A 25,917-nucleotide genomic window follows, 5' to 3' on the forward strand; every position below is an offset into this window, starting at 1 on the left:
TGTCCCGGTTTTCCCACATCCCCTCCAACATTCATCATTATTTGTTCTTGTCATCTTAGCCAATCTGACAGGTGTGTAGTGGTATAGGAAGAGAAAAATTTGGAACATAAGATTTTGCAAAGATAGACATTACAAATTACCTTTGCATGCATTTGTAAAAATAAAAAGCTATTAAAAAAAAAAACAAATTTTATACATCTCCCATCCCCAGGTTATGAAATTCTGACCACAAAGATTCTAGGTATGAACTAAATAGCAAGAAGTGCTGGTTCAGACCGAGAAACTAATAAATGGGTTTGAAACCCCTCCTAGTTAAAATGGTCTCTGGTGCTCCATCAGTTCCTGCATTTGTGATATCATTAGATTTTAGATTTGAGGGCCCATTCATCCTTTTACTGTTTGAACACAGATCCTACTCATGCTCTGACTATGATGTGGAAGGGACTTTAGACCTCAGTGTCCTCTGTACTAAAAAACACTTTATTTAGAATACAGATATATAACTTCATGATGAAGAAATCTAGAAATTTTCATCAGCAGGGGACCAAAAGTACTTTCTGGAAGGATTTAAGAAAATATTTTCTGACCATATTTAGAAACTTCTGCCCATGTTACCTCCAGCCCTGTGATTTTTTTCTTTTCTAATTTTTCCAGTGAGCAGGGTTTGTCCAGAAACTTGATCTTTGAATTCTTTAAAGGTCCTCCTAAGTGATAGTAATTCCTTCCTTGATTGAGATAATCCTTTGTTTAAAGCCGCTGGCTATCGTTCCCTCAAACAAGATGTTATGTCACAGATGGAACATTATGTATTTTTAAAATTCCTCTGGGTAATGGAGACAGGATGACAATAAATTGTTGTTTGTTGGTGAGATAGGTAGGTAGCCTACACGTGAAGTCTGTTGCTGTGGGAATTAGATTTGGTAATCTCATGTATTTCTTGATAGACAGCATCTGGTTTGATTTTCTTTTTTAAAGTATGAAAGCATTTTGAGGAGGCAAACAATTCTGTTTTATTTTTAACTAACTTGGTAAGCACAGAAATTTTTCTTGATGCTTGTAAGAAGGGAACCAGTAAATTTGCATCAACAGTTGGGGCTCTGGGCTTGGCAGTTGGTAATCCAGGATAACATTTTCAGATTACTTCTGTACATGTTTACGAATGTAGGGCTGGAAAAAGATCCATACTGTCAAAACTGGCTTCTCCTTTTTGATTTGCCTATGTAGGCCAGAGTCCAAGGTCTCCTTCCTGAGGCCCTGGAGAGAACTCAGGAGGAATCTGGGATATGTTAGGGGTGGCAACATCTGCTGTCATCAGATCCCCAGAGTTTGAACAGCAAAGTCTGCTTAAGTCTCAACATTTGTGGTCTCTGCCACTGGCTCTTAGAGCCATCTTGGGCCCTTCTGCTTAAATTCAAATACATCAAATATTAGAATTTTGAAAGTCTGGGCAGGAGCATAGTGCAAAGGGGATAACCACCTTTTATTCCTTCTCACTCATCCCATCCTCCCTTTACCTTCATCACTGGGTGGTATGATAAAAAACACACTAGGTTTCACATAGACGTGAATAAGCATTTATTTATAATGGAGAACATATATAAATGCTTTATAAATATAATCTCATTTAATCTTATAGAAATAGTGATATAGAAAACACAAGTTTCAGTTCTGACTTGGATGCTTTCTTACTGGGTCACTCTGGGCAAGTTACTTCTCTCAGAACCTCATTTTGCTCTTAAATAAAATAAAAGGATTGAGCTCAGTTCTCTCCAAGGTTTCCTTTAATTCCAACATTCTATAAAAATGGCCAGACAGGTGGCGATCCTCATCCTGTAGCTGAGAAGCATTCCCATTTTGTAACCATAATTTTTACATATGCATTAAGTTTTGTACTTTTCTATTTTTAAAGTCCAAGCAAGTGAATTTATTTTTTGCTGAATGTGGGCCATCCCTCATCAGCCTCTTTTAACCATAGTCATACCAGAATGTAGTTGTACTTTATAATAATCACGGAGTACATTTTGGCTAAAAACTCCCAAAGACTACTTGTTTTCTCCACTTCCAGCAACCCCAATTGTAATTTATATGTAGGGACACAAGCTGTGGGTGATATTAGTTCCTCAAACTCTGCTCAGGGAGACCATAGAATTCATACCCATAGTTACCTTTTAGAATCTTCATTTTTCAAGGCTCAGCCTAGATGATCTCCCCCAACATAGAGCTTATCTTAAATGCTGGCCTACAAATTACTTTTTTATTTACTTTATAGACAGTTCTCATTGACTTTTCTCTGTACATGTGTCATCTTCCCCATCTATTCCCCAGTAAAATGTACATTCCTCCAAAAAAGGATGATTCTTCATGTTTTCTCCTGTATGTTGCCAGCACCCAACACCGTGCCTTCTAAATTGGCATTTCATAAATGCTTGTGGATTGTTGAGTTGAATAAGAAACATTCCATAAATATTGTCAATTGTACTTCTTGATTGAATTCACTTAAACATAATCTGTTGTCTCTTGACTCTTCTGCATAAAAGCCATACACTAATAACTTTTACATAGAATTTTTACATAATCTCATTTGTTTCTCACAGCAACCTGGGAGATAGTTACTATTATTATCCCTATTTCACAGATAACTAGCCAATAAAACATTGAATATCTACTTTTCACTAGGCACTGTAATAGAAAAGTGAACATTAGCAGTTATCTGAGGCAAATTTTGAATTTATATCTGCTGGACTTCTAACATTGTACACTAAGCCATGGTGTCAAAAACTCAAATAGAAAAGGATTCCTACAGGCCAATATTGATTCAGAAAAACACAAATTAACATTATCTACATTGTATGGTATTTTTATTTATTTTGTAACATATTGATCTAGTTCTGGCCTCTCTGGGGAATCTGGGGAGTCCTTGTCTCAGAGAACGTGTCAGACTGATTATAGAAATCATTCCATGCAGGAAAGGCCTATGGATGGATCAGGGATAAAGCCAGGGGAAAGTGGAGCGACCAACTATTAATGCTGGAGCCATTGATGTCTCCAGCAGTTATCTGGCTTTTTCTTCCTGCTGTGTCTGCAGAGTCTGACTTAGCAGGGAGAGCTCTGTGGGGAGAAGGTGGACGTCACTCTTCTGGGCCAGGAAAGGTGGAGAAGGATTCTATTAGAGCTGACTCCGCTACTAGTGCTGTCAACATTAGTATCCCTTCAGTGGAGCAAATCAGAGTATTACTGTTCCAATAAGGTTGCCACCTGTTTCCTATTAGCCCAGACAGATGAGAAGCCCTAGTCGTCTGCTGGGTAATAACGTACTATGGCTAAGTGCACAGTGAAATTGTGCCTAGAGCACCAATATAATGAGTTATTTTGATCCTTGGACCTTTTTTTTTTTTTTTTTTTTTGGCTTGCCGACTAAGTTCAAGCAAATCACCAACCTCAGTATTTCTGTCATCATGTGTATAACAGAAAATTTGGGTCACGAATTTCACCTCATTTAATTTGTCTCCATCACTTTTTCCTTGTAAAAGTGCCTTTCTATCTCTTCTAGTCTCTTGCTACTAATTCTCTGATTATGGATTGTCTTCCTTCTATTCATCTTGGATCTCTCTTTTCTTTCCCTTTCCTTTTCTTTTTTTCCTTCTCCTTCATTTTCTCCCCTAATCCCTTTTCTTACTCCCCTTCTATTAGTTTGTCACATGCCTAATATTCCCAGTACCTATGGTTTCTATGTATCTATTTCTAACTCCATCTCTTATTCCCCATACAGAAATAAGTTCCTATGTTTAATATTGCCATTCTTGGCTATTTCCTCCTGATCCTTGACGTTCTTGTCATCTCTTTCCTTAGTCTTTGTTTCTCCCCACTTTCCATCCTTACTCTGAGGTAGCAGGTTTATCACTTTCAAGGCCATCATCCCTTTTATATTATACTTGCTATTTTATATGATACCTGGGCAGCCCTGTGAAAGAAACAAAATACACCTTTAGGACCATAGAATCATAGTATTTAGAAATGAAAAAAATTTGAGGAATCTTCATCAAATCCATCCCCTTATATGTAGAATGATTAGCCCAAGATCACCCAGATAAGGAGCTTTATACATCTTTTTAGTAACTTTCTCCCTGTCCCAAGGTCCCCTGATTCACCTACAAGAGTGCTTTCATGTAACCCACAGAACCCCACCCAGATCTATGCTTATTTTTTGTTTGTTTGGTTTTTTTTAATATATTTTTAAAATTAATTTTATAATTATAACATTTTTTGACAGTACATATGCATAGGTAATTTTTTACAACATTATCCCTTGTACTCCCTTCTGTTCCGAATTTTTCCCCTCCTTCCCTCCACCCTCTCCCCTAGATGGCAGGATTCCCATACATATTAAATATCTTATAGTATATCCTAGGTACAATATATACATGAAGAACTGAATTTTGTTGATGTTGTTGTTGTTGCAAATGAAGAATTGGATTCGGAAGGTAAAAATAACCTGGGGAGAAAAACAAAAAAATGCTAACAGTTTACACTCATTTCCCAGTGTTTCTTCTCTGGATGTAGCTGATTCTGTCCATCATAGATCAATTGGAATTGGATTAGCTCTTCTCTATGTTGAAGATATCCACTTCCATCAGAATACATCCTCATACAGTATTGTTGTTGAAGTGTATAATGATCCCCCAGTTCTGCTCGTTTCACTCAGCTTCAGTTGATGTAAGTCTCTCCAAGCCTCTCTGTATTCATCCTGTTGGTCATTTCTTGCTGAACAATAATATTCCATAACATTCATATACCATAATTTACCCAACCATTCTCCAAATGATGGACATCCATTCATTTTCCAGTTTCTAGCCACTATGAAAAGGGCTGCCACAAACATTTTGGCACACACAGGTCCCTTTCCCTTCTTTAATATTTCCTTGGGATATAAGCCCAGTAGTAGCACTGCTGGATCAAAGGGTATGCACATTTTGATAACTTTTTGGGCATAGTTCCAAATTGCTCTCCAGAATGGCCGAATTCTTTCACAACTCCACCAACAATGTATTAGTGTCCCAGTTTTCCCACATGCCCTCCAACATTCATCATTATCTTTTCCTGTCATCTTAGCCAATCTAACAGGTGTGCAGTGGTATCTCAGAGTTGTCTTAATTTTCATTTCTCTGATCAATAGTGATTTGGAACACTCTTTCATATGAGTGGATATAGTTTCAATTTCATCATCTGAAAATTGTTCATATCCTTTGACCATTTATCAATTGGAGAATGGTTTGATTTCTTATAAATTAGAGTCAGTTCTCTGTATATTTTGGAGATGAGACCTTTGTCAGAACCTTTAACTGTAAAAATGTTTTCCCAGTTTGTTGCTTCCCTTCTAATCTTGTTTGCATTAGTTTTGTTTGTACAAAAGCTTCTTAATTTGATGTAATCAAAATTTTTTATTTTGTGATCAATAATGATCTCTAGTTCTCCTTTGGTCATAAATTCCTTCCTCCATAAGTCTGAGAGGTAAACTATCCCATGTTCCTCTAATTTATTTATGATCTCGTTCTTTATGCCTAAATCTTGGACCCATTTTGATCTTATCTTAGTATGTGATGTTAAGTGTGGGTCCATGCCCAGTTTCTGCCATACAGATCTATGCTTCTTAAACAATATCCCATTTTCCCTAATTTCCCCTCCCTTTCCTTCTTGAACTGATCTAAACTAGTTATTAGATGGAAATCTATAACTTACTGTTTAGACTAATGAATCAGTTTCTGATATGCCCCTTTAGTGGATTACTCATTCCAGTGTAGCATTTTAAGAGAATTTAGTCAATCCAAAGGAAGTACAACCTACTGGTAGAATATCAAGCATGATGACAAGTCAGCAGCAGGTATTTTAGAGCTGGGTTCACCCCACAAATCACCACCTATTCTGCTTATGGGTAAGGTGACAATGAGAATGGCTTGAGGCATTGCTTTTAAAGTATTTTGAACTATGTGCCAGCCACTGCACTAAGTGCTTGTTAAAAAGAATGGCGTTTGATAAATATAAATTGTTACTATTAAAGCCTCATCTAACCTTAAGTCAATGTGTGAATTTCACCAATATATTTTATTTTATAAGTTTTCCTCCACAATATTTCATCCATTATTTTATTCTGTGGAGGTTTTCTGCATCATTTGGTCTTAGAAGTAATAGAGAGCTACTTCAATTTATTAAAGTAGGATGGGGGGACACTGATACAATCATGAGATTTAGGAAAGTCACTTTGGGAGCTAATTGGTAGATAGATTAGAGCAGGAAGAAATTGTATTTCCAAATCCTAAACTTTTTGAGAGGATGGATCGTGTCTTCTCAAAATTTTGTTTGCCTTGCCATGCTTAGCAGTGTTCTTCCACAGTTAAGTGCTTAATGTCTGTTTAATTGAATCCAAATTGAATCTATTTCTCTGATGAGGAAATTAAGTCTCAGAGCATTTATGATTTGTTCAGAGTTATTATAAGAATGGCAACTCTTCAACCGAGGACCTCCAATTCCAAGTCCAATATTCTTGCCTTCATGCCATAGTATGGATGCTCAAGGCTTATGCTCTGTGGGGCACTGGAAGCATACCCCCCAAAAAAGAGCATTATCACAATATCTGAAATGTTTCTTAAAATTACATTCCTTTGAGTTAAGCAAACACCTCTGGGAACAGTGTGTTGTTCCATCATATCCAACTCTTCGTGATTCCGTTTGGAATATTTTTGGCAAAGATACTGGAGTCATTTGTCATTTCCTTCTCCAGATCATTTTACAGATGAGGAAACTGAGGCAAATAACTTAAATGACTTTCCCAGAATCATACAGCTAGTAAGTATCTGAGGCTGGATTTGAACTCAGAAAGGAGTCATCCTAACTTCAGGTCAATTGGGAAGAGTACTTAATAACTTTTTATCAGAATGATCTCCCTGACAAGAGGAGTGGAGAGACCTGAGAAATTAGGTAAGGAAGGCAGCCAGTAGGAGTGGGGAACATTGGACCTTTGGGCCCTATGAGCCATAAAATTATTTGGTCTGCTTCTGCCAAGTCTCCTGCCAGCACAAGATGATGTGGTGAAAGCTAAGTACAACCTCCCACTACTTTCATTCTATTTAATAATTTTGTATGGCCCACCAATGATGTTGGAAGGCTGTTGACAGAAAAAAAAAAGATTCCCCATCCCTAATCTAAAGGGAGAAAAAGTTAGGATGAAGAGACATTAGAGGCAAATTCAGGCTGCCTTAGTTTTGCTGAGATCAGGGATTCAAAGGAACTGATCCAAGGTCTAGCTCAATATAGTGTCATAGATCTAGGACTGAAAAGGAATTTAAGTATCATCTGATCTCATTTTACAAATGAGGTTAAATGATACAAAAAGAAAAGCTTTTTAAAGTTATCTCAAATTAAATAAATTGAATGTATTTATTCAATTTATATATATTCAGTTTATTGAGTTTTCAAGTTATATATTTTCAATTTATATAGTACCATTTCTGGTAGTAATAGAGCCAAAGACAGAAACTCATGCTTGTAGAATTTTAAGTTTGTGGAATAACAAATTACTTTGTTATACCTATATCCCCAGCATTTGACACACAGAAGGTACTTAATTAATGTTTATTAACTGAGTGCCCAACATCATGGCTAGTAAGAAAGGATTTGAACCTGAGTCTTCTTGATTTAAGTTCAAGATTCTATCCATTTCACTATATTGCAGGATTGCTCTTTCAACCTTTTCCCCTCATTTCATCATGGAAGCTCAGGAGACTCATGCCTGAGTCCTGAATGTTAAAATTATGCTACAGCTCTTTTCTTAGTCTGAAGAGGTAGCGCCAGAAAGGTATATTGTGTGATCTCCTGTCATCCCTGATCACTGCCCCACAATCCCTGCTCTCTAGGATATACCTTTGAGGTACAACCTTCTCTAACTGTATGTGCACATGATTCTATTCTTCTATATGGAGACTCTGAAGGGAAGAGAGGATACAAGGAAAGTATTGATTTTTCCAGATGTCACAATGATTGTTAATTAAAAAAAAAACAATTTTGTCTTTGGGTTGTGTCCACTGATCTGTTCAATTTTTTTTTCTCCAGCAATTTCTGGACCCCCTTCAAAGTATTTTTTTTTAGATGAATAGCAATTACTGTTTTTTTTTGTTATTTCTTCATCTCTTCCTCCTCCTTTCCTTCTCTCCCTTTCCTCCTTCTTTTCCTCCCCCTACTTTTTTTCCTCATTCTCTTTGTCTACCTCCTCCATCTTCTCATCCTTGTCCTCCTCTTCTTTCTCCTTTCTTCCTTCTTCCTCTCCATTTCTCTCTCCCTCCCTCCCTCCTTCTCCCCTCCTTGCTTTCCTCTCTCTCTTTTTCTTCTTCTCTTTCTTTTCTCTTTCTTCTCCTTCTCCGTCTCCTCCTTTTCCCTCTTTCCCTCTCTCCCTCTCTTTCATTCTCCCTCTCTTTGAGGTAAATAGGCAGGACTTTGGATGGCAAAATTAATGGAGTATTTGATTTGGCATCAAAATACTCTTAAGTTTGAATATTGCCTTAGATTCTTAGCATCTGTATGCTCTTAACCAAGTCACTTAACTTGAGTGAGTCTCTTTTTTCTCTTCTTTAAACTAGGGATAATAATACTACCTACCTTATAAAGTTATTGTGAGGATGTAAGACTGTGTAAACATGAGCTAGTGTTCGATGTAGAGAAAATACTTTTAAAATTCATCTCAGATTAAATAAACAGAACATATATAACATATAAATATAAAATATATAAAAATATATATATATATATATACACATATATATTTACATTTATGATTGCAGTAGAAGCTAAGGGAGAATTTTCTTTGAGCATATAATATGGAGTCTGTGTTATACAGTGGTAAGAGCACTAGCCCAGGAGTCTGAAGATCTGAGTTTATATTCTGTCTTTGATACTGCCAGTGTGACCTTGGACACAAGGCTTACTTTCTATGAACCTTTGTATCCTCATCCATAAAATGAAGGCACAAAGCCAGATAGATTCTAAGGCTCTTTTCAGTTCTAAAGGTAGGATCCTACGGTAGATATTTGCACCCTAATAAAATCATCATTTTACTAGATTCCTATTCTGGAGTCTCATTTTGCCTTCTAGATAAGCCTGAGTCACAATCATTCCAATAGAGCCCAATCCCTAACAGACATCATTAAATAGGCAAGCCTTCAAAAGCAGGGACCTGGGAATGGAATGGGATGGAGCAGCCTAGGGCAGTCGGGTGGCTCATCCCCAGGTGGGTGATAAAGGGATGCATTTTGCTGCCATTGCAAGGCTCAGGTCCATCTGCCCACAGGGAGTGGAGGTGGGGGGTTTGCATCAGAAAAGAGAATATCCATCCTCATGAAAGCTCAGCTCCTTGCACAGGGGAACAGCCGCCAGCTCCGCTTATCACAGAAATGATTGAGGATGTGCTCATCCGAACACCTCCTGGACCCTTTAATATTTGGTCAGTGGAAGACAGCAGACTTCTTTTTCTTTAAGTAGTTTCATTGCATTTTTGTCATGAAGAACTGGGCTCTATCTGCCCAAAAAGGAGGTAAAATCTAACTACTTCTGTGACCTTGATGAATGCTCAAGTCATGATTTTGATGTGGGATTCTTTTTCTTTTTTTTTCTTTTCCTTTTTTTCATTTTAGCCTTTGCATTTAGTTTGTGTGTTTGTTTGTTTGTTCTTGTTTGTTTGTGTTTTTTTTTAGAATAGTCCTTATCAGCGGCAGGAGGTCCTTCTGTAGCATCTTTTCAGTGCTGCCTTATCGGGACTGCGCCCAGGCTGGGTACGTATGCGCATGCACATTCTGTGGGGATGTCTTGAAAGGGCCCCACAGATGCCGACACTCTAGCCAGGGTTGGCATTTCGGAATGCTTGTCTTCCCACTTGACTGGAAAGCCAATATTTAGAGTTTGGGGGTGGGGAGGCAGAGGGAGATCTTCCCAGCTTGTTCCACATTCTTTGCAACCAGAAGGGTTTTCTGTCCAGGCCGTTTTGTGTTTTTCCACCGTTGCTTCTGCTGTTCTAATACATATTTATTTTTTTTCAACCACGCCAAGGCAATAAAGCACAAGCAATCCAGGGAAACCTATAAATCCTGCTGGGTGGCATTTAAGTATGGGGAAAAGTCTTTTATGAAATAGGGCAAATAGATATAGCCAAGCAGCAGGACAGTGGGTCTTGGGACAGTTTATCCAGCTTTAACTGCCTGCCTTTGGAAGCATCATCTCCCCAAGCATCAGAAAACTCAGTGCTACTTGCAAATTAGCAGGGCAAGGGATCCTTGCTTTGCCTCCATTCCAACTTTGAAAGCACTGAGAGAAGCTGGGCTACATTTGCAGAGAACTTGCCTCCCTTATTCTTTGCTGAACATGCTATAGCATCCCCCCTCCTACAGTGTTGCTCATGTCTTTGTTCTTTCCTGGAGTGCTTTCTTCCCTCCCTTCTACAGATCGAATTCTGCTCATCCTCAGTATGTTCCTTCTCTTCTGTGAAGCCCACCCTGACTATTTAGACCTTTTGGAGTTCTTCTTTCCTTTGGTTTTTCAGTAACTTTTCAAATATTCTCTTGTTCATGTAAAAGAAAATATAATCTCCAGTTTATCATGTACATAATGTCCATAAGAAATAAAATCAAGATATAAAATTTTCTTCTTCATATGTAGAACAAAAAATTGTGACTTCATCGATCAGAAAATAATTTGAAGTTTCTGCATTATTTCAATAGGATAGTAAAGATATTTATTCAGTATTTTCCGTCCTTCCAGACAAGCTTCTTGAACTCCCAGGAATATCCTAGGTTGGGAGCCAGTGGCTGAGAAAATTCTTCTAACCTTAACATTTAGTATCTTCTGTATGAATTTTGGTGCTTCCTGATGTACTTGACAATGAGCTAGATGCTTGAGAGCAGGAGACATGACTTATTGATCTTTATGTTAATGCTCTTCATTGCATTACATTTACTTCCATTTGTGTTTTATTTTTCATGTTATTACTTGTGCAATCATGTCCAACTCTTTATGACTCCAAGGACTTGTCTGTTGACAAACATACTGAACTAGTTGGCCATTTCTTTCTCCAGTGCCCCATTTTACAGATGAGGAGCTAAGGCAAATAGGAATTAAATGACTTGCCTAAGACCACACAACTATTAAGTAATTACAGATTTGAATTCAGATCTTCTTGATCCAAAGCCCAGTATTATAACTGAAGTCAAAGAACATGCATTACTCACCTTTATATCCCTAGCACCTAGCTTAGCATATGGCCTTGAACATCGTGGTGCTTAATTGATGTTAACTAATTCACGAATCAGGCGAGACCTTTGGACTCCTGCTTCCATACTGATATGTGATCTATTCATATGGAGGCTTAGACTGGAGAATGTATCCTTCCTCTGTAAAATGTCAATGATAATAACTGTAGTGCCCACTTCACAGGACTGTTGTGGGCATCCAGTAAGATGTACTCAAGGCACATGAAGCATAAATCATAAAACATTTGTAAATCATAAAGCATTACCAAGCGAGATAGTAGATAGAGTGCTAGACTTGGAGTTAGGGAAACCTTAGTTCAAATCCAAAATATACTAGATGTGTGACATGTTTCCTCATCAAATGAATAAGCCAAGTCAGAAAGCATTTTTAAACTCTTTCTCTGTGCCAGGTAACATACTAAGCTCTGGTGATACAGATAGAACAGAAAGACACCCTGCACTTAAGGAACTTAAATTCTAGTGCAGAAAGAAAACATATAAAAGGAATTTAAAAAGTGGAGTTTGGGAGGGTTGAAGAGATAACTGTACCAATGATGCAGCTTGATTATTGTTGTTTGTCCTTGTTCTGAAAGAGCACCATGAGCTCAGGGAGGGGATGCTATAAATGCAAGGGAATTGGATTTAAGTGAAGGAGGGCTTTGAAAGGTCACCTGCCTTACTTTCTCCTGTAGAAAGGATGTAGGTTAGGAGATACAGGTGGTAGGAAATGGGTTAGGAGATACAGGTAGTGGGCTGTAGGTTCAGATGGTAGGAGATACAGGTAATAGGAAATAGGTTAGAAGAATTGAAGACAGTGCCATAAACATTGAACCTGGAGAAAAAGTTGGAATATATTTTGCTCTCTGCGTCCATTTCTTCATTCTCCTTTGAGCACCATCAGCAATCTCTCCTTGAAGTTTATTGGTTAAAATTTTGTTCCCTCTTCATATTGTGGTGGCTCTTAAAACCAGGGTGGAGTTGAGTACATGGCTCACTGTCTTTTTTTCCCCTCCTACCTTTACATTAGAGAACTTTAATATCCAAGCCAGTGTTGTAGCATGAGAGAAAGGCCGGAGTGTAATCTGCAGATAAATAAAGACACAGCTGGCTTGGATGGTGTCCTTCAAATGGTGGGTCAGTGATGGACCAGAGCTGAAGGGAAGGAGCACACTTCCAGTGTGTGAGGTCCAGGAGGTGAAGGGAATTTCTAGGACAAAGAGGTTTCTATGATGTTATACAAAGTCTAGTAAATACAGCTGAGGGAAGAATGAAAACCATCTGTAAAACAGGGGAACCATAGCATTTATTAAGTACTTTCTATGTGCCAGGCACTGTCCCAGGTGCTAGAGACTGAAGAGATCAAGGAGATTTCATAACAGAACTAGGTTTCAATCTAGGATCGTAAGTCTAGATGGGATTGGAATAGTTCACCTTCCTCAGCACTTCTGGGTTTACACAAAGCACCCCTGCTCCACAGCCCTAGGAAGTGTAGGGACTACCTGTGTTGTTATTCTTACTCTACAGATGAAGAATTGTAAAGTGACCTATCCATAAGGCACACCATTGGAAAGTAATAGACCTAGAAATCCAAACAAGTGGGACCACTTAGAATGAAATTACCAAGTCAGTGGGGAGGGAGTATTATGTTTTTATGTGGCTAGTAGATTTATGGATCTGACCACAGTGGAGGGGACCTGCGGAGGAGAAGTAGAAATGCACTGTGGAGAAGTTGGACAGCTTCCTCAGCCAGAAGAGCTTCTAGGCTGCTGCATTCCATTTGGGATTGTAAGTTCTAGAGTTTTAATACTGGATGAATAAGAAGAAAGACTAGATCATCCAAAAATAGATCATCTGGGCAACAGATGATCCAAAGCAATAACTTAATGGATATCTAAATGGAACATGAATTCAACTGCAGATACATTTATAGCACTTGTATCTTTTACAAGTTAAATGACCTTTACTAAAATCCTAATAATAATGGAGAATATTTATTTATGCTTACTATGTGCTAGGTACCGAATTAAGCTCTTTATAATTATTCTCTCATTAGATCGCACAATCCTGGGAAGTAGGTAGGTACTATTTTTCTCATTTTACAGATGAGGAAACTAAGGCAGACACATTAAGTGACCTGCCCAGGGCCATATAACAAGTAAATATATGAAATCAGATTTTAATTCAGGTCTTCTGATTTCATGCCCAGCTCACATCCATTAACTGGAAGGCTATAACTGAGAACTCTGGTCAGGGCAAATTCATTGAGTGTGGGGAGTATACTAGGGAAATATCTTTTTTTCTTATTTTTTTGGCAAGGCAGTTGGAGTTAAGTGGCTTGTTCAGGATTACACAGCCAATAAGTGTTAACTGTCTGAAGCATATTCTAATTTAAATCCCCTAGTGCTTTATCCACTGTACACTTAGTTGTCCCATAAGAACATCTCAAGATCCAACACTGGCTATTGCGCCATCATCACTGTTAGTCATTACAGATTTCCTTGTAAAGGTTCTCAGACCCAGCAGCAGTAAAACATAATTCAAATTAGACTCAATCATGTCAGGAGAAAGAGAAATCCATTTTCCAGAGAATATCACTCTTGCAACTCTATCAGAACCTAACTTCATTTGGTGCCATCCTCCTCCATTTTTCCTTGTAAAAAATATGAAATAGTGATTTTCCTGCAACATATTTTGTCTTAAGTATTTTCATTGATGACCCCAGAAAATTAAGAATATAATTCTTCAGGAATGTAGTATGATGAAAGGATTAAGACATGTTGTACAAAAGCCCCATCTCTGAAAAAAAAAACACAGCTATTTAAAGTTATTGATAGACTGTATCATTGAACATGATTAGGTCTTTGTATAGAGGAATAAATATTCTCACAAAAATTTAAAGCAATAGACAAGACCACCTTGCCACTGGGAAGTTCTATGTTTCTTTAAAGTTCAAATTGTTTTTGTCTTTGGTACGTACATAGGACTAACTAACCTTCCTTTTTCCAGAGTAACCAAGACCCAGAGAGTTTAGAGAAGTTTCCTGCAGACACACAGCCATTTACTGGAAGAACTTACTAGAAAACATAACTGTTCAAAGTCCCAGTTCAGTGTTCTAAAGGACACCCTTCTCAGAACTTTTGCTGTTATAATCATACATAAGTCATTTTTATCTGTGTGTGATTCATACTGAACCAACCTAGAAAACACTGGATGAAATAATCATTAAAAGAAAATATACAGCTCTAACTTCCAAAAAGAAAAACCTATAAGTAGGAAAAAGAAAAGTGCAGTAAATTCATTACATTGATAGCAAACACTTCCAATATTTTAATCTTTCTACATTTTATTTTACTTGGGTTTGCAGATCTCCTTGGAAAGGATCTCAGATCCAACAGCCATAAAACATAGTTCAGATTAGTCTCAATCATGTCAGGAGAAAGGGAAATTCATTTTCCAGAGAATATTGCTTTTATAACTCTAACAGACCCTAATTTCTTCCAGACCCATGCCCCCCATGGTAGAATGTGAGAGCCGTGCCAATTAGAGATAGTAGAAAGAAAATAAGTGCTATGAAAATATGATGATGTATCAGAGCTTCCAGAATCCAAGTTACATGAACTCGCTCTCTTCTCTGTTCATGGTCTATTGGAAGCTATAGGAGAATGCTTTAGACATCTGTCCAGAAGGTCAGTCTAGAAATAGGTAGTTAGTGCAATGGACAGAGCACTGAGTCTGGATTCAGGAAGATATGAGTTCAGAGCCAGTCTCAGATACTTGTTGGCTATGTGATATTGGTCACGTCATTTAGCTTAAGTCTTAGTTTCTTCAACTGTAACATAGAAATAATAAAAGCACCTGCCTTTCAGGCTTATTAGAATCAAATGAGAGAATAATTATCTAAAAGTGCTTAGCACAGCACCTGAATGCAGTAAGTGCTTAATAAATGCTTTCTTTCTCTCCCCCTCCCTTTAGTCAGAAAACATTAATGAAATTCTTACTATGTGCTATGCACTGTGCTTAAACATGGGGATACAAAAATATGCAAAATTAAATGGTTTCTCAGAAGTTCCCCTAGTCAGGGCTTCTTAAATTTTTTCTATTCACAATTCCTTTTTTCCCCAAGAAATTTTTATGTGACCCTGGGTATATAGATATATAAAATAGCTATGCAAATAAAAAATTCACTAATAATAAATCATAAAGAAATATATTTTAAAGCAATGCTTTGGTATACATATAATTTTATCATTACAGATGAAAGCAAATTTTTATACTAATAAAATGGATGTGCTTGTTTAATTTTATATAAAGGGTTAAATCTTGGAACATTAGATACATTTTACATTGCCAAATTTTTTGCAACCCCCCCACATTCAGTTATGCAACCCTACATGGAGTCATGACCCATAGTTTAAGAAGCTTTTCCCTAAGTAATAAGAAGCATGTTGGATTGTTCAGTTATTCAGTTATGTCCAACTCTTCTGTGGACCATACTGGCAAAGTTACTGGAGTATTTTGCCATTTCTTACTTTAGTGGATTAAGACAAATAGAGATTAGTGATAAGAAGCATAACAGAATTCCAATCCAGCTCGTTTACCTCCAAATCCAGTGTTTTTTCTTTACCACCCAGCCAGCACTCAGTAAATTACCACATTAAGGAATGAATGCCCAACATTCATAGAGCACCAGACTGTGAATAAGGAGATCTGGATTCTAGCCCTGCTTTGACTGTTCACACTCTGTGTGATCTCAAGAAAGTCATTTCACAGACTTATGGAGTTGAAAGGAATCTCAAGAGTCATCAATCCATACCTGAAAAAAGAGCTGTAATATGCCAGATAAATGATTATCCAACTTCCAATTGAATCCCCCCCAGTGATGGGGAAGTTAGTAGCCCATGAAGCAATCCATTCCACTTTTGGACGATAAATTTAATTCTTAAGAAGTTTTACCTTACATGGAGCCAAAATCTTCCCCTTAGCAACTTCTATCCATTATTACTAATCCCTTAGGCTAAGGAGAACAAATCTAATTACTCTTGTTGTTTTTCAGTAATTTCCATCTCTATTTGGAGTTTTCTTAGCAAAGATACTGGAGTGGTTTGCCATTCCCTTCTCCAGTTCGTTTGACAAATGTGGAGATTGAGATTAACAGGGTAAAGTGATTTTCTCGGGGTCACACAGGTAATTAATGATTGCTAAGCCAGATTTGAATCAGGAAGATGAGCTTTTCTGACTCCAGGCTCAGCACTCTATCCACTGACCTTTAGCCTTTCACATCCTTTAAGACAGTTATCCCATGATAACTGTCCATTTTTTTTTACACTCAAGAGAGAACTTCCTTGTAAGGCGTTGTCTCTAGTTTCCTCACCATTCTGGTCAGTTTGCCAAAACCCTTCATAAAATGTAGTGCCAAGAAGTAATTATAATGCCCAAGATGTGATCCCCGGACATAACTGGCTCCTTCCCAAAGCCATGCCGTACACTGTGGATGAGTCAGAAAGGTTACCTCAGTTCCGTTTCTAGCTAATCAGTGGTCCAGGACAAGGGATGCTTGGAGCAGTCCTTGAAAGACTAAAGCCTTGAGGGGGCAGTCATAAGTACCCAACACCACATCCATCTTTCTTCTTGACCAAATACTGATCTCCTGAATCTTCACTCTCATAACAGGTTTCTTCTTTCCCCAGAAAGCTTGCTCCAATTTATCCCATATGAATTGACTTATCCCTAGGAATCACACATTAAACTTATTAATGCAGCCTGAGATTGATTTGTTGATTGATAATGTTAACGTTTTTTAGCTGCTGTGTCTCCACTAATATCTTTTTTCACACAGTTTACTGTCTAGCCTGCCTTTTCCTTCTTGCTATGCTTAATCCATTGACTATTTGAACCCAGTGTTGTTGTTTGGCCATTGTTTTCAAGAAGGACATACATCAGGGAGGGGATGTCATGACATGCAAGTGACTTGGATGTAAGAGAGGGAGGGCTGTGCTCAGTCACCTGCCTCACTTTCCCCTCCAGAACCATCTGGGTCCAGTGGCCAATATAGATCAGGACCACTGGAAATGGTTCTGGATGCAATGGGAGACAATTATCCTTTTTGGATGCCATTTGATTCAAACTAATTGTTGATATCTATTGATATCCTTTCAAAATGAATCAAATGGTGTATATTTGAGCCAGGTAGATTTAGAAGAAGTTGAATAAGTGGTCACGACTAAAGAGGGGTGACCAACTAATGAATTGGCATTAATCCAGATGGAGAATATAACAGAGAGCCTCCACACTTTATCCTTAATCACACTTTGTGCCATCTACAAACTTAATAAACTTAACATTCTTGACTTCAGTCAAGTCATTGATGAAAAATGTTGACAAAAAAACAAGCTCACTTCCATCCTGCTAATTTTATAATTGAGAAAACTGAGGCTCAGAAATGTTAATTGATCACAAATAGACTTCTCCTAAGGAGAAGTGCTAGTAGTAATGCTTCCTCCAGGGTATACTAGCACCTCTGGCCCACTCATTATGGGGTTTGTGAAAGATCATACATGTAGCAGGTACCAGAGCTGGAATTCAAATCTGTGTCTTCCAAATGGAAATGCAGGGCTTTTATAATGCAATATTTTTTTTTCTGCAGCATCATCTACTTCTCTCTATCATGTCCACAAGGAAATCACATGAGACTTTGTTAAAACCCAGTATCATGTGTCTATACCAGTACTGCTTTTTAGGGTGTGAAATTTGGGACCAGAGAAGTTAACCAATTTGCCTTATAGAAAGCTAGAATCAAAGTTAACAAGATAGTTCTTCTCTTTCTTGACTCAGTTACAGATATAACCAATTAAAACAATGTGCCTATAAGTAATTTTTGTGAATAAAATTATATTCTATATACCTGTATAGAAAGGAATATACACTATTTAAAGGAATTGTGAATATTGTGAAGAATGATATTATACAATTAATTCCCGTAATCCATTTTCTGTGTGCAAAAAAATCTAGATTCTTTTCTTTCTCATTTTGAAACTGTCACTGTCAAAGAGCTTTGCAAATAAGCACCCTTTTGTCCCCTGAGTTCTGAGGGTTATGTGCCTACCACCAAGGTAGCACTCTTTGCATCGCTGCAGGCTTACACTGGCAGCTTATTTCTTTTCTGGTGAATAGGGTTTAGAGGGTTTTACCATCAGAGCTTTTAAATTATTTGTTAAGAACCTTATTACTAAGATCAGTAATTTGTTGCTTTGCTCCTGCCACTGAGCTAAGTTTTTATGACAAATAATTACTGATTATATTGAGAAAAGATTTAGGTACCAGAGAATTTAACCTTAAATACTATAAGAATCAAGAGCGTCATTTGATGCAAGATTTTTACTTTCTCCTAGCTATATAAATATACAATAATTACAAGCAGATATCATACTCTTACTTTAAAATAAAATATTCTCCCTATTATCTCTATTTTCTTTGCCTTATAGATAAGAAATGCAATGTACCAACTGATGTAATTTGGTCCATTTAGAATCTTAATTTTGTATATCTTTTTTTAAACTAAATTCAAGTGCTAAAAGCCTGGCTGGCCCCTACCTCTTTGAACCATCATTTCCTTATTCTTTTCAGGAGCTGGGAAGCAACTCAGAAGCATGTAATATCTCCTTTATGTGACTCAGAATCATTTAATTTACAATTCATTGGCACCTGGCTTTTACAGATGCACTATGATCTCTTTTTGTTGACCTTGTATTATATATCATTCTCAATATGTTACAACTTTCCCAAGTCTCAGGTACAAAATGAAAATGTAATATAGTTATTTTTTTTCTGTTATGTGTATAGCTCTCTCTTTCCTACTCCCTTTACCACCTCCTTCCCATTTGACATTCCTCAGGTACTGGAACCAACAACCACTCCCTTTCCTTCTAAATTTATATATTTTAAGAGTGTTGATGATGGTGGAATTTAAATTTCTCCTGAAAACATCACCCAGGTTTGGGGCACACTTTGGGTCAGCATCCCTTCAAAACCACAGCTAAAAACCTCCATCTAATTCAGTGTTTTGCCAAACCATAGAATACATTAACTGAAAGTAAAAGCATTTAATTAAATAGAATTATAGCATAAATAACAAGGAAAAATCCTTCCCATACACAGAGGAGAAATTCTCCCTTGCTGTTTGTAAAGAGAATTACACATAAGGAACTTGCAGAGGCCAAACAACTCACATTCCTGAGTCTTCATCCCAGCTGGAATGCTTTGCTGTCTGGGAGCCTACCTTTTATTGCTTCCTCACAGTGCTGCTGTCCTTCTCATGTCCAGGGTGGCAAAATGGGAAGGCTATTGCATTTGAAGTCACTAGAACCTGGATTCAAGTTCTACCTCTGTTACTGATTACCTGTAGAATCTTTGACAGTTTGACCTCTCTGGGTCTCAGTTAACAGTTAACTCAGCTTTAAACTGAGGGAGTTAGATTAAATAATCTCTAATATCTCTTTCAGCCCCACATCTATGAAGCTATATTTTATCTTCTGGGCTATTTTCTCTACTCAACTTTGAGCTGATCCCATATTGGCGTGCTTTTCTGTGTGCCATCTGTAGAGCTTTGTTTATGAAATCCTACAGTTGCCATATAACTTTTCTAAAGGAGTAATCACAGCTCTTTTGTGAAATAGTATATACCCTCAGGGCTCTTTCTGCTCTTCTGTGAGTCAGTTCCACAGCTATACCTAGCTACTGCAGTGATAGACTGTCAGGTAAAATCTCTCTTTTACTCTTTATTGCTTCCTCAGAAGCAAATCCCTAAGTCTACCTCTAATTTGATTTGGAATGAGTAAATTCCTTTCAATTACCATCATTCCACTTTGTAGCTAATGTCAAGGCCATGAAGATTAACTTGTAGTTTCATTTAACAAAACTAGGGGTAATAGAGTAGAATTGTTGATCTTCATTTCAAATTCCTGTAGCTGCATGTAAGTCACTGATCTCTCTATACAAATCCTGGATTTACTCAAAGCAAAATCTGTGTGAAAATTGAAGGTGGCATATAAAGGAAAGGTAGCAAATTGCCCAGGCGTCACGTTCTAGGAATTAGCAGAAAGTAGAAAATCACAGTCCATGAAATTCCAGATTCATCAGAGCCAGATTAACATTATTTGGGAAATATTTAACAAAATAAATATAATATAGATAATGTTGATTTGTCGTTTTCTAAGTCAATATACCACCAGTTGGAATCCATTTTCTACCAGTGGCATATAGCAAAGTTTTCCTAGCATCTCAATCCTTTGGGAATGAGGAAAAGTTCTGTAGTCTAAATATGATCACCTTTCTTATATATGTACTATATATACTGGCCCTTAATTCAGCCCAGATCTTTTTGACTCCTTTCTGCTTTTGATTAGTACGTTAAAAAGGTAGGATAAGTAACTTGTATATTATCGGAATACTCAGATTGAATGCTAGCTCTAAGGGGATATCACTTATTTATTCTCAATCAAATAGCCATTTCATTCAGACCTCTTCTAATCATCACAAGATGGAAGCCTTATCTGAGTTAAATAAGAGAGCTAAAGTACCTACAGAGGAAATGTCATTCCTTTCAAGAAACAAGGAAGTTGCTTCTAGGTTCATAGACAAATAATCTCCAAAAGGAAATAGGGAAAAACTTTATAGGTAATGCTAAATCAAAGAAATTAAATCTGGAAAGAGAAATACTCAGAATTGTAAAATTAGAGTATTTCAGAACAGGAAAGGCCTTTAGGAATCATATGTCTGAGCCCCTCACTTTCTACATGCTTCCGAGAGGGGAAGGAATTTGTCAAGCTCACACTGTGAGTATTCTTTCCAGACCTTCCAACACAGCGAACCTCTGTCCATCTCATCTTACAGAACTGTGTGATTCTAGGATCAAAGTGGATTACCCTCTGACTTGCTTTCCTTATGAAGGGCCCATAATGCTCTTATCAAGCACAGCTCCTGGTTCTGAGTTTTATAGTTAAGGGTAAGAAGCTATTCCAAATCCTGCTTTTGTGGGGAGGAAAAGCTGCTGACCATGGTGGACAGGACAGAACAATCCAACAAACATTTTTTATTCAGCGTATATTGTCTGCAAAGGTTTCTCTGTGCTAAGCAACAGGAACAGAGAGTCAAAAATTAAAAGCAGTCCCTCCCTCAGAAGAATTTACATTCTACTGAAACATGCAATATTTCTACTGGTAAGTACAAAATAACTTTAGGAAAATGAGAATACTGACAGCTGGGGACAAAGGTGAGATGGCGTCTGAACTGAGCCTTGAAGGAAGCTGAGGATTTTAAGATGCAGAAAAGGGAGTCCAGTTCCTCAGACGGGAGACAAGTCTGACAGTTATTTTATTATTGCTGTTCAGTCATGTCTGATTCTTCATGACCCATGGACCATAGCACATCCATGCTGTCTATGGGATTTTCTTGACAAGGATACTAAAGTGGTTTTCCATTTCCTTCTCATTTTACAGATAGGGAAACTGAGGCAGAGCTAAGTGACTTTCACAGGAGATTACCCAGTTAGCAAGTGTCTGAGGCCAGTTTGAACTCAATCAATTGGTTTTTACAGCAAAGATATTTTTTGAAATAACTGAAGTTTACATAGGTCTTCCTAACTTTAGGTCCAGCACTCTATCCCCTGAGCCACTTGCCTAATTGTAGTATTAGATTCTCTCAAAACTATAAACTCTCTTCTCATTCTGAGGATCTTAAGCAGCGGTCCTCAAAATTTTTAAATAGGGGGCCAGTTCACTATCCCTCAGACTGCTGGAGGGCCAGACTACAGTAAAAACAAAACCTCACACTCTGTCTCCGTCCCTCAGCCCATTTGCCATAACCTGGCAGGCCACTCCTGGCCAGTGGGCCATAGTTTGAGAATCCCTGATCTTAAGTGATCCTAAATGTTGAGATTTCCAGCCTTAAATTTCCCTTTTCCTAACTAAACTTGTTATGCTCGTGTCTAATCATTTTTCAATGTCTCTTCCATACCTTGGTACTACAATTTGATTCACTAAAAGTTGCTAAACAATAAACAACAAAACAAAGTGAATAAGCAAACAGTCACTCATTCTCCTCTCCCTGATTCAGTCTGGAAACTTGTCTTCAAGAATGTTCATCAGGTTCCCTTCTCCATTGCTCTTATAGGATCCTGGGCTTCTTTCAGGACCCAATTCAGGTTGCCCATCCTATAGGAAGCTTTTCCTGATCCCCTTATTTGTTGATGCCCATCCCATCCTCAACTAATCATGTATATGTGTGTCTATTAACACGTTGTATCCCCTCAATAGAATGTCGACTCATAGGGCAACAACTGTTTCCACATTGTCTTTTCCTCTCGAGTGCCTTACCCATTTTTTCCCCTTTTCAGTTTGAATCTATGATTTTATTAATCCAGACAAAGAAACTCCTTCCACTGATGCAGGCTGCCTAATAACAAATCCCTAAGGAGCTGTGTGAGGCACTGGGAGGTTAAATGATTTGCCCAGAGTTACCAAGCAAGAATGTTTTGGAGGCAGAACTAGAAATTCATGTCATAACACTGTTTTTAGTGTAACCATGAAAAGGTATTTATTTAATAGTAATAATTTTAAAAATAATTTTATTTAATATTAATTAGATTAAATTGGGTGGTTTCATGAATGGTGAACCTCTCTAAATGTAGATAAACTGCAGTAAAAAGTACCATGACATCCAGAGGAGTATGAATGGGAAAATGAGAGAAAGCCAAAGATAGACCTCTCCTTTATCAAAATTTTGGCCCAGTCATCCTTATTCTGACAAGGAAAATGAGAGGATTTTTTCTGCTTCCTGCCTTTTTTTGAACACCTCATGTGCAGCCACCCAGAAATCAAATTTCTATCAATTGATAAAAAGCCTCTTGAATGCTAGCCTGGGGATCCAATCTTGGTTAGATTACAATAATGTTGTTTCCGTGGGAAAAATGTCAACAACTGACTTATGAATTTAGAAAATAAACAGAGGAAATTGAAAATTGCCTACATGGCAAAATTGTGCTCACACACCTTTGTAGACACGGTTACCCACCCTGCCTTTCATAGGAAATGAAGTGTTCATTAATGCTCATTTTCAATTATTTTGTCTGGAGCACATCTCTTGGAAGAAGGGTGAGACCAGAACATGAAGTAGTGGTAGTGACTGGTTTGGCTATTATTGTTCATCTCTGACAATTAACATAATAGATATCAATTATCTATTATGATAGATCATAATATCTATCATAGATTATCAGTTATCAATGAGTAAACATTTATGAAAGGCTTGTTATATGCTAGGTGCTGGAGGAATGACAAAAATAGTCCCTTCCTTCAAAGAATTTACATTCAGAAAAGAGAGAAGGAGGAAGGAAGGGAGAGAAAGAGGAAAAAAATATATATATATGTATGTATATATACACATACATATTTTTTAAAAAACTAGATGGTGGCCCAAGATGGCTTACCACTAGAACAAGAGGTTCCTTGGAATTGTTAAGAACTTCCAGATGATACATTCTATTTGGTACCCAGCCTTCAAGTTGGGTCTGCTTGCTGAATGTCGATCACTTTGTGACTTCTGTTCTTAGAGAGAGCCATCCAGCGCCAGTGCTCCCGCCTGGCCTGCAGCAGGCCCAGACTAGCCCCCCCTTCTCCCCCAGAAAAATCTCTCATCACGGTGGAAAATTACACATTCACAAGTTGTGTTTCTTTTCTCACCCCAAGCTCATTCCCACACAGAGGCAAATTCTCTGTGTGACCTCATGGATGAATCACGCAGCTTTCAGGCTGTTTACGGCCTTTAGTGCAGAGATTCTGGTGGGAGCTTCCTTAAGACAGTCCCCATTGTTCCCCGTTGCCCTTGGGTTAGGTATGGCTCTAAGACTAAATGCTGACTGTAAGAGAGAGATTGCCCTGCTAAAAGGGGCTTTTCTTCCCCTTACTTTCTAATAGAATAAATGTCAGCTTTGGATTTGGGTCTGTTTACTCTGAACCTCGTCTGGAGCACTAACAGGACTTGCTCCTATGAAGCATGCCAGGGCCAAGATGTCAGATCCCACCCACCAGGGTAATAATGGCCCCAGACATTTCCTGAAGAGACAATAAGTGGGACTCGTTAGATGTGCAAAGTGAGAACTAGGAGGAGGTTACCTGTGAATGGAGGATCTCTTAATTAAAATTAGCCCCAAAGCCGGATTTCATTTTCTAATCCAGTTTCCTAGCTTTGGTTGCTGTGCACTAAATCTGTATTTTCTTTGAAGGGTTCAGAAAATCTAGTTAATATTTAATTGGCTTTTAAATTATTCACAAGTCACAGCATTTGGGCCATTGTCATTTAAAGAGCAGATTCCCATATTGAGACCTTTAGGATATTGGAGGAGATCGCACCCCTCTGACCAAAGGGAAGTCCTCCATTTTAAGTTATTAAATAACAAATGTGTTTTTATTAGGGCTTTTTAGAAATGTTAATCCCTGGTGTGTGAGGGGGTAGAGAATAAGTGTGGAATCTTTGGTTAAGGTTTTGCAAGCTCTGTGCTTTTGTCGCCATATCGCTAGCCCTTGGCCCTGGCACAGAGAAAGTGCTCAGGAAACGCTTGTTGCTGACAGAATTGATGGTCAAGCTTTCCAACAGAACAGTTAGCTGGTGGTTTGTGGTTAGCATTGGGACACCAGAAATACCTCATTTATATTCATGAACTCATGTAGCTAACCTCTCTATTTGCCTCATCTGTAAAATGGAGACATAGTGGAGAAGGAAATGGCAAACCATTCCAGGATTCTTGCCAAGAAAACAGTTCATGGGGTCTCATAGAATAAAATATGTAAAAAGAGGGAAGAGCAGAGTTTTTGATTGTTAATGTCAATTTTGGAAAATGGGAGTATTTCATCTGCCGGGCTCATTTGAATCAATTCTCACCCCTGCCCCACTCCCAAACAATCCATTCTCTTTCACATTTCCCCCAGCAGGCTCACAATCTCCTTGTGATGCATCAGGGCCTGACTTGCTCCCCCATATTTATTCTATAGCCCCAGGACCTCAGAAGATTCCCCATCAAAATAAGGCCTGCGGGTAACCATCAAAATCTGTTTTTCCCTGATGGGAGCTTGAATATTAACTAACCACCAGCTCACCTTCTCGGAAGTGTCCACATATAATAATGGAGTTTCCAATGTGCACAGAATAAGAACAGTGCAGCATTTGCAGGGACATTTCATAGATCCTGAAAAAAATATATAATTTCAGAGATTGTCTAAGACTTCTAAATTAATCCCAGATACAGATCCCTGTTAACTCTGAGCGAAAGTCTTCCTTTCCTCCCTTAATTACACTTGACCTCACCAACACTGGGGAATTCAGACTGTTCTTCTGGCCTAGTGACTGGTTTTATTTTTATGCCCCATTTTAGTGAGCAATCAGAACAAATGGCCTTACAAAGAAAAATGCAAAGATTTTTATCACTGCACCCCTGGGAGTTCCATTTAAATATGTCTCCCTGGAGCTTCCCAAAAGTCCCTTTTAGCTAAGTGCAGGACATAAAGTTCACATCAGAAAGTGTCCGAGTTGAACAGCCTGACTGCCGCAGGTTGAGGTCTCTGACTGGCTCCGCTACCCACTG

The 25,917-nt window shown here is 38.0% G+C and overlaps 1 protein-coding gene across 2 annotated transcripts in view; it reads left to right on the top strand.

Moving 5' to 3' along the window:
• CABLES1 (Cdk5 and Abl enzyme substrate 1) overlaps positions 1–25,917 on the top strand; it is a 142,722-nt gene that overhangs the window by 82,508 nt on the left and 34,297 nt on the right. The window contains exon 4 of one of the 2 annotated variants that reach the window (XM_074276544.1): positions 9,738–9,815. The exons of the other annotated variant lie outside the window; for it this stretch is intronic. Within the exon in view, the coding sequence (XP_074132645.1) occupies positions 9,738–9,815 (78 nt within the window). The remainder of the gene's footprint in view (positions 1–9,737; positions 9,816–25,917) is intronic. 2 annotated transcript variants of the gene reach the window in all.

This window comes from Sminthopsis crassicaudata, chromosome 1 (assembly GCF_048593235.1).
Source record: "Sminthopsis crassicaudata isolate SCR6 chromosome 1, ASM4859323v1, whole genome shotgun sequence".
Classification (NCBI taxonomy): Eukaryota; Metazoa; Chordata; class Mammalia; order Dasyuromorphia; family Dasyuridae; genus Sminthopsis; species Sminthopsis crassicaudata.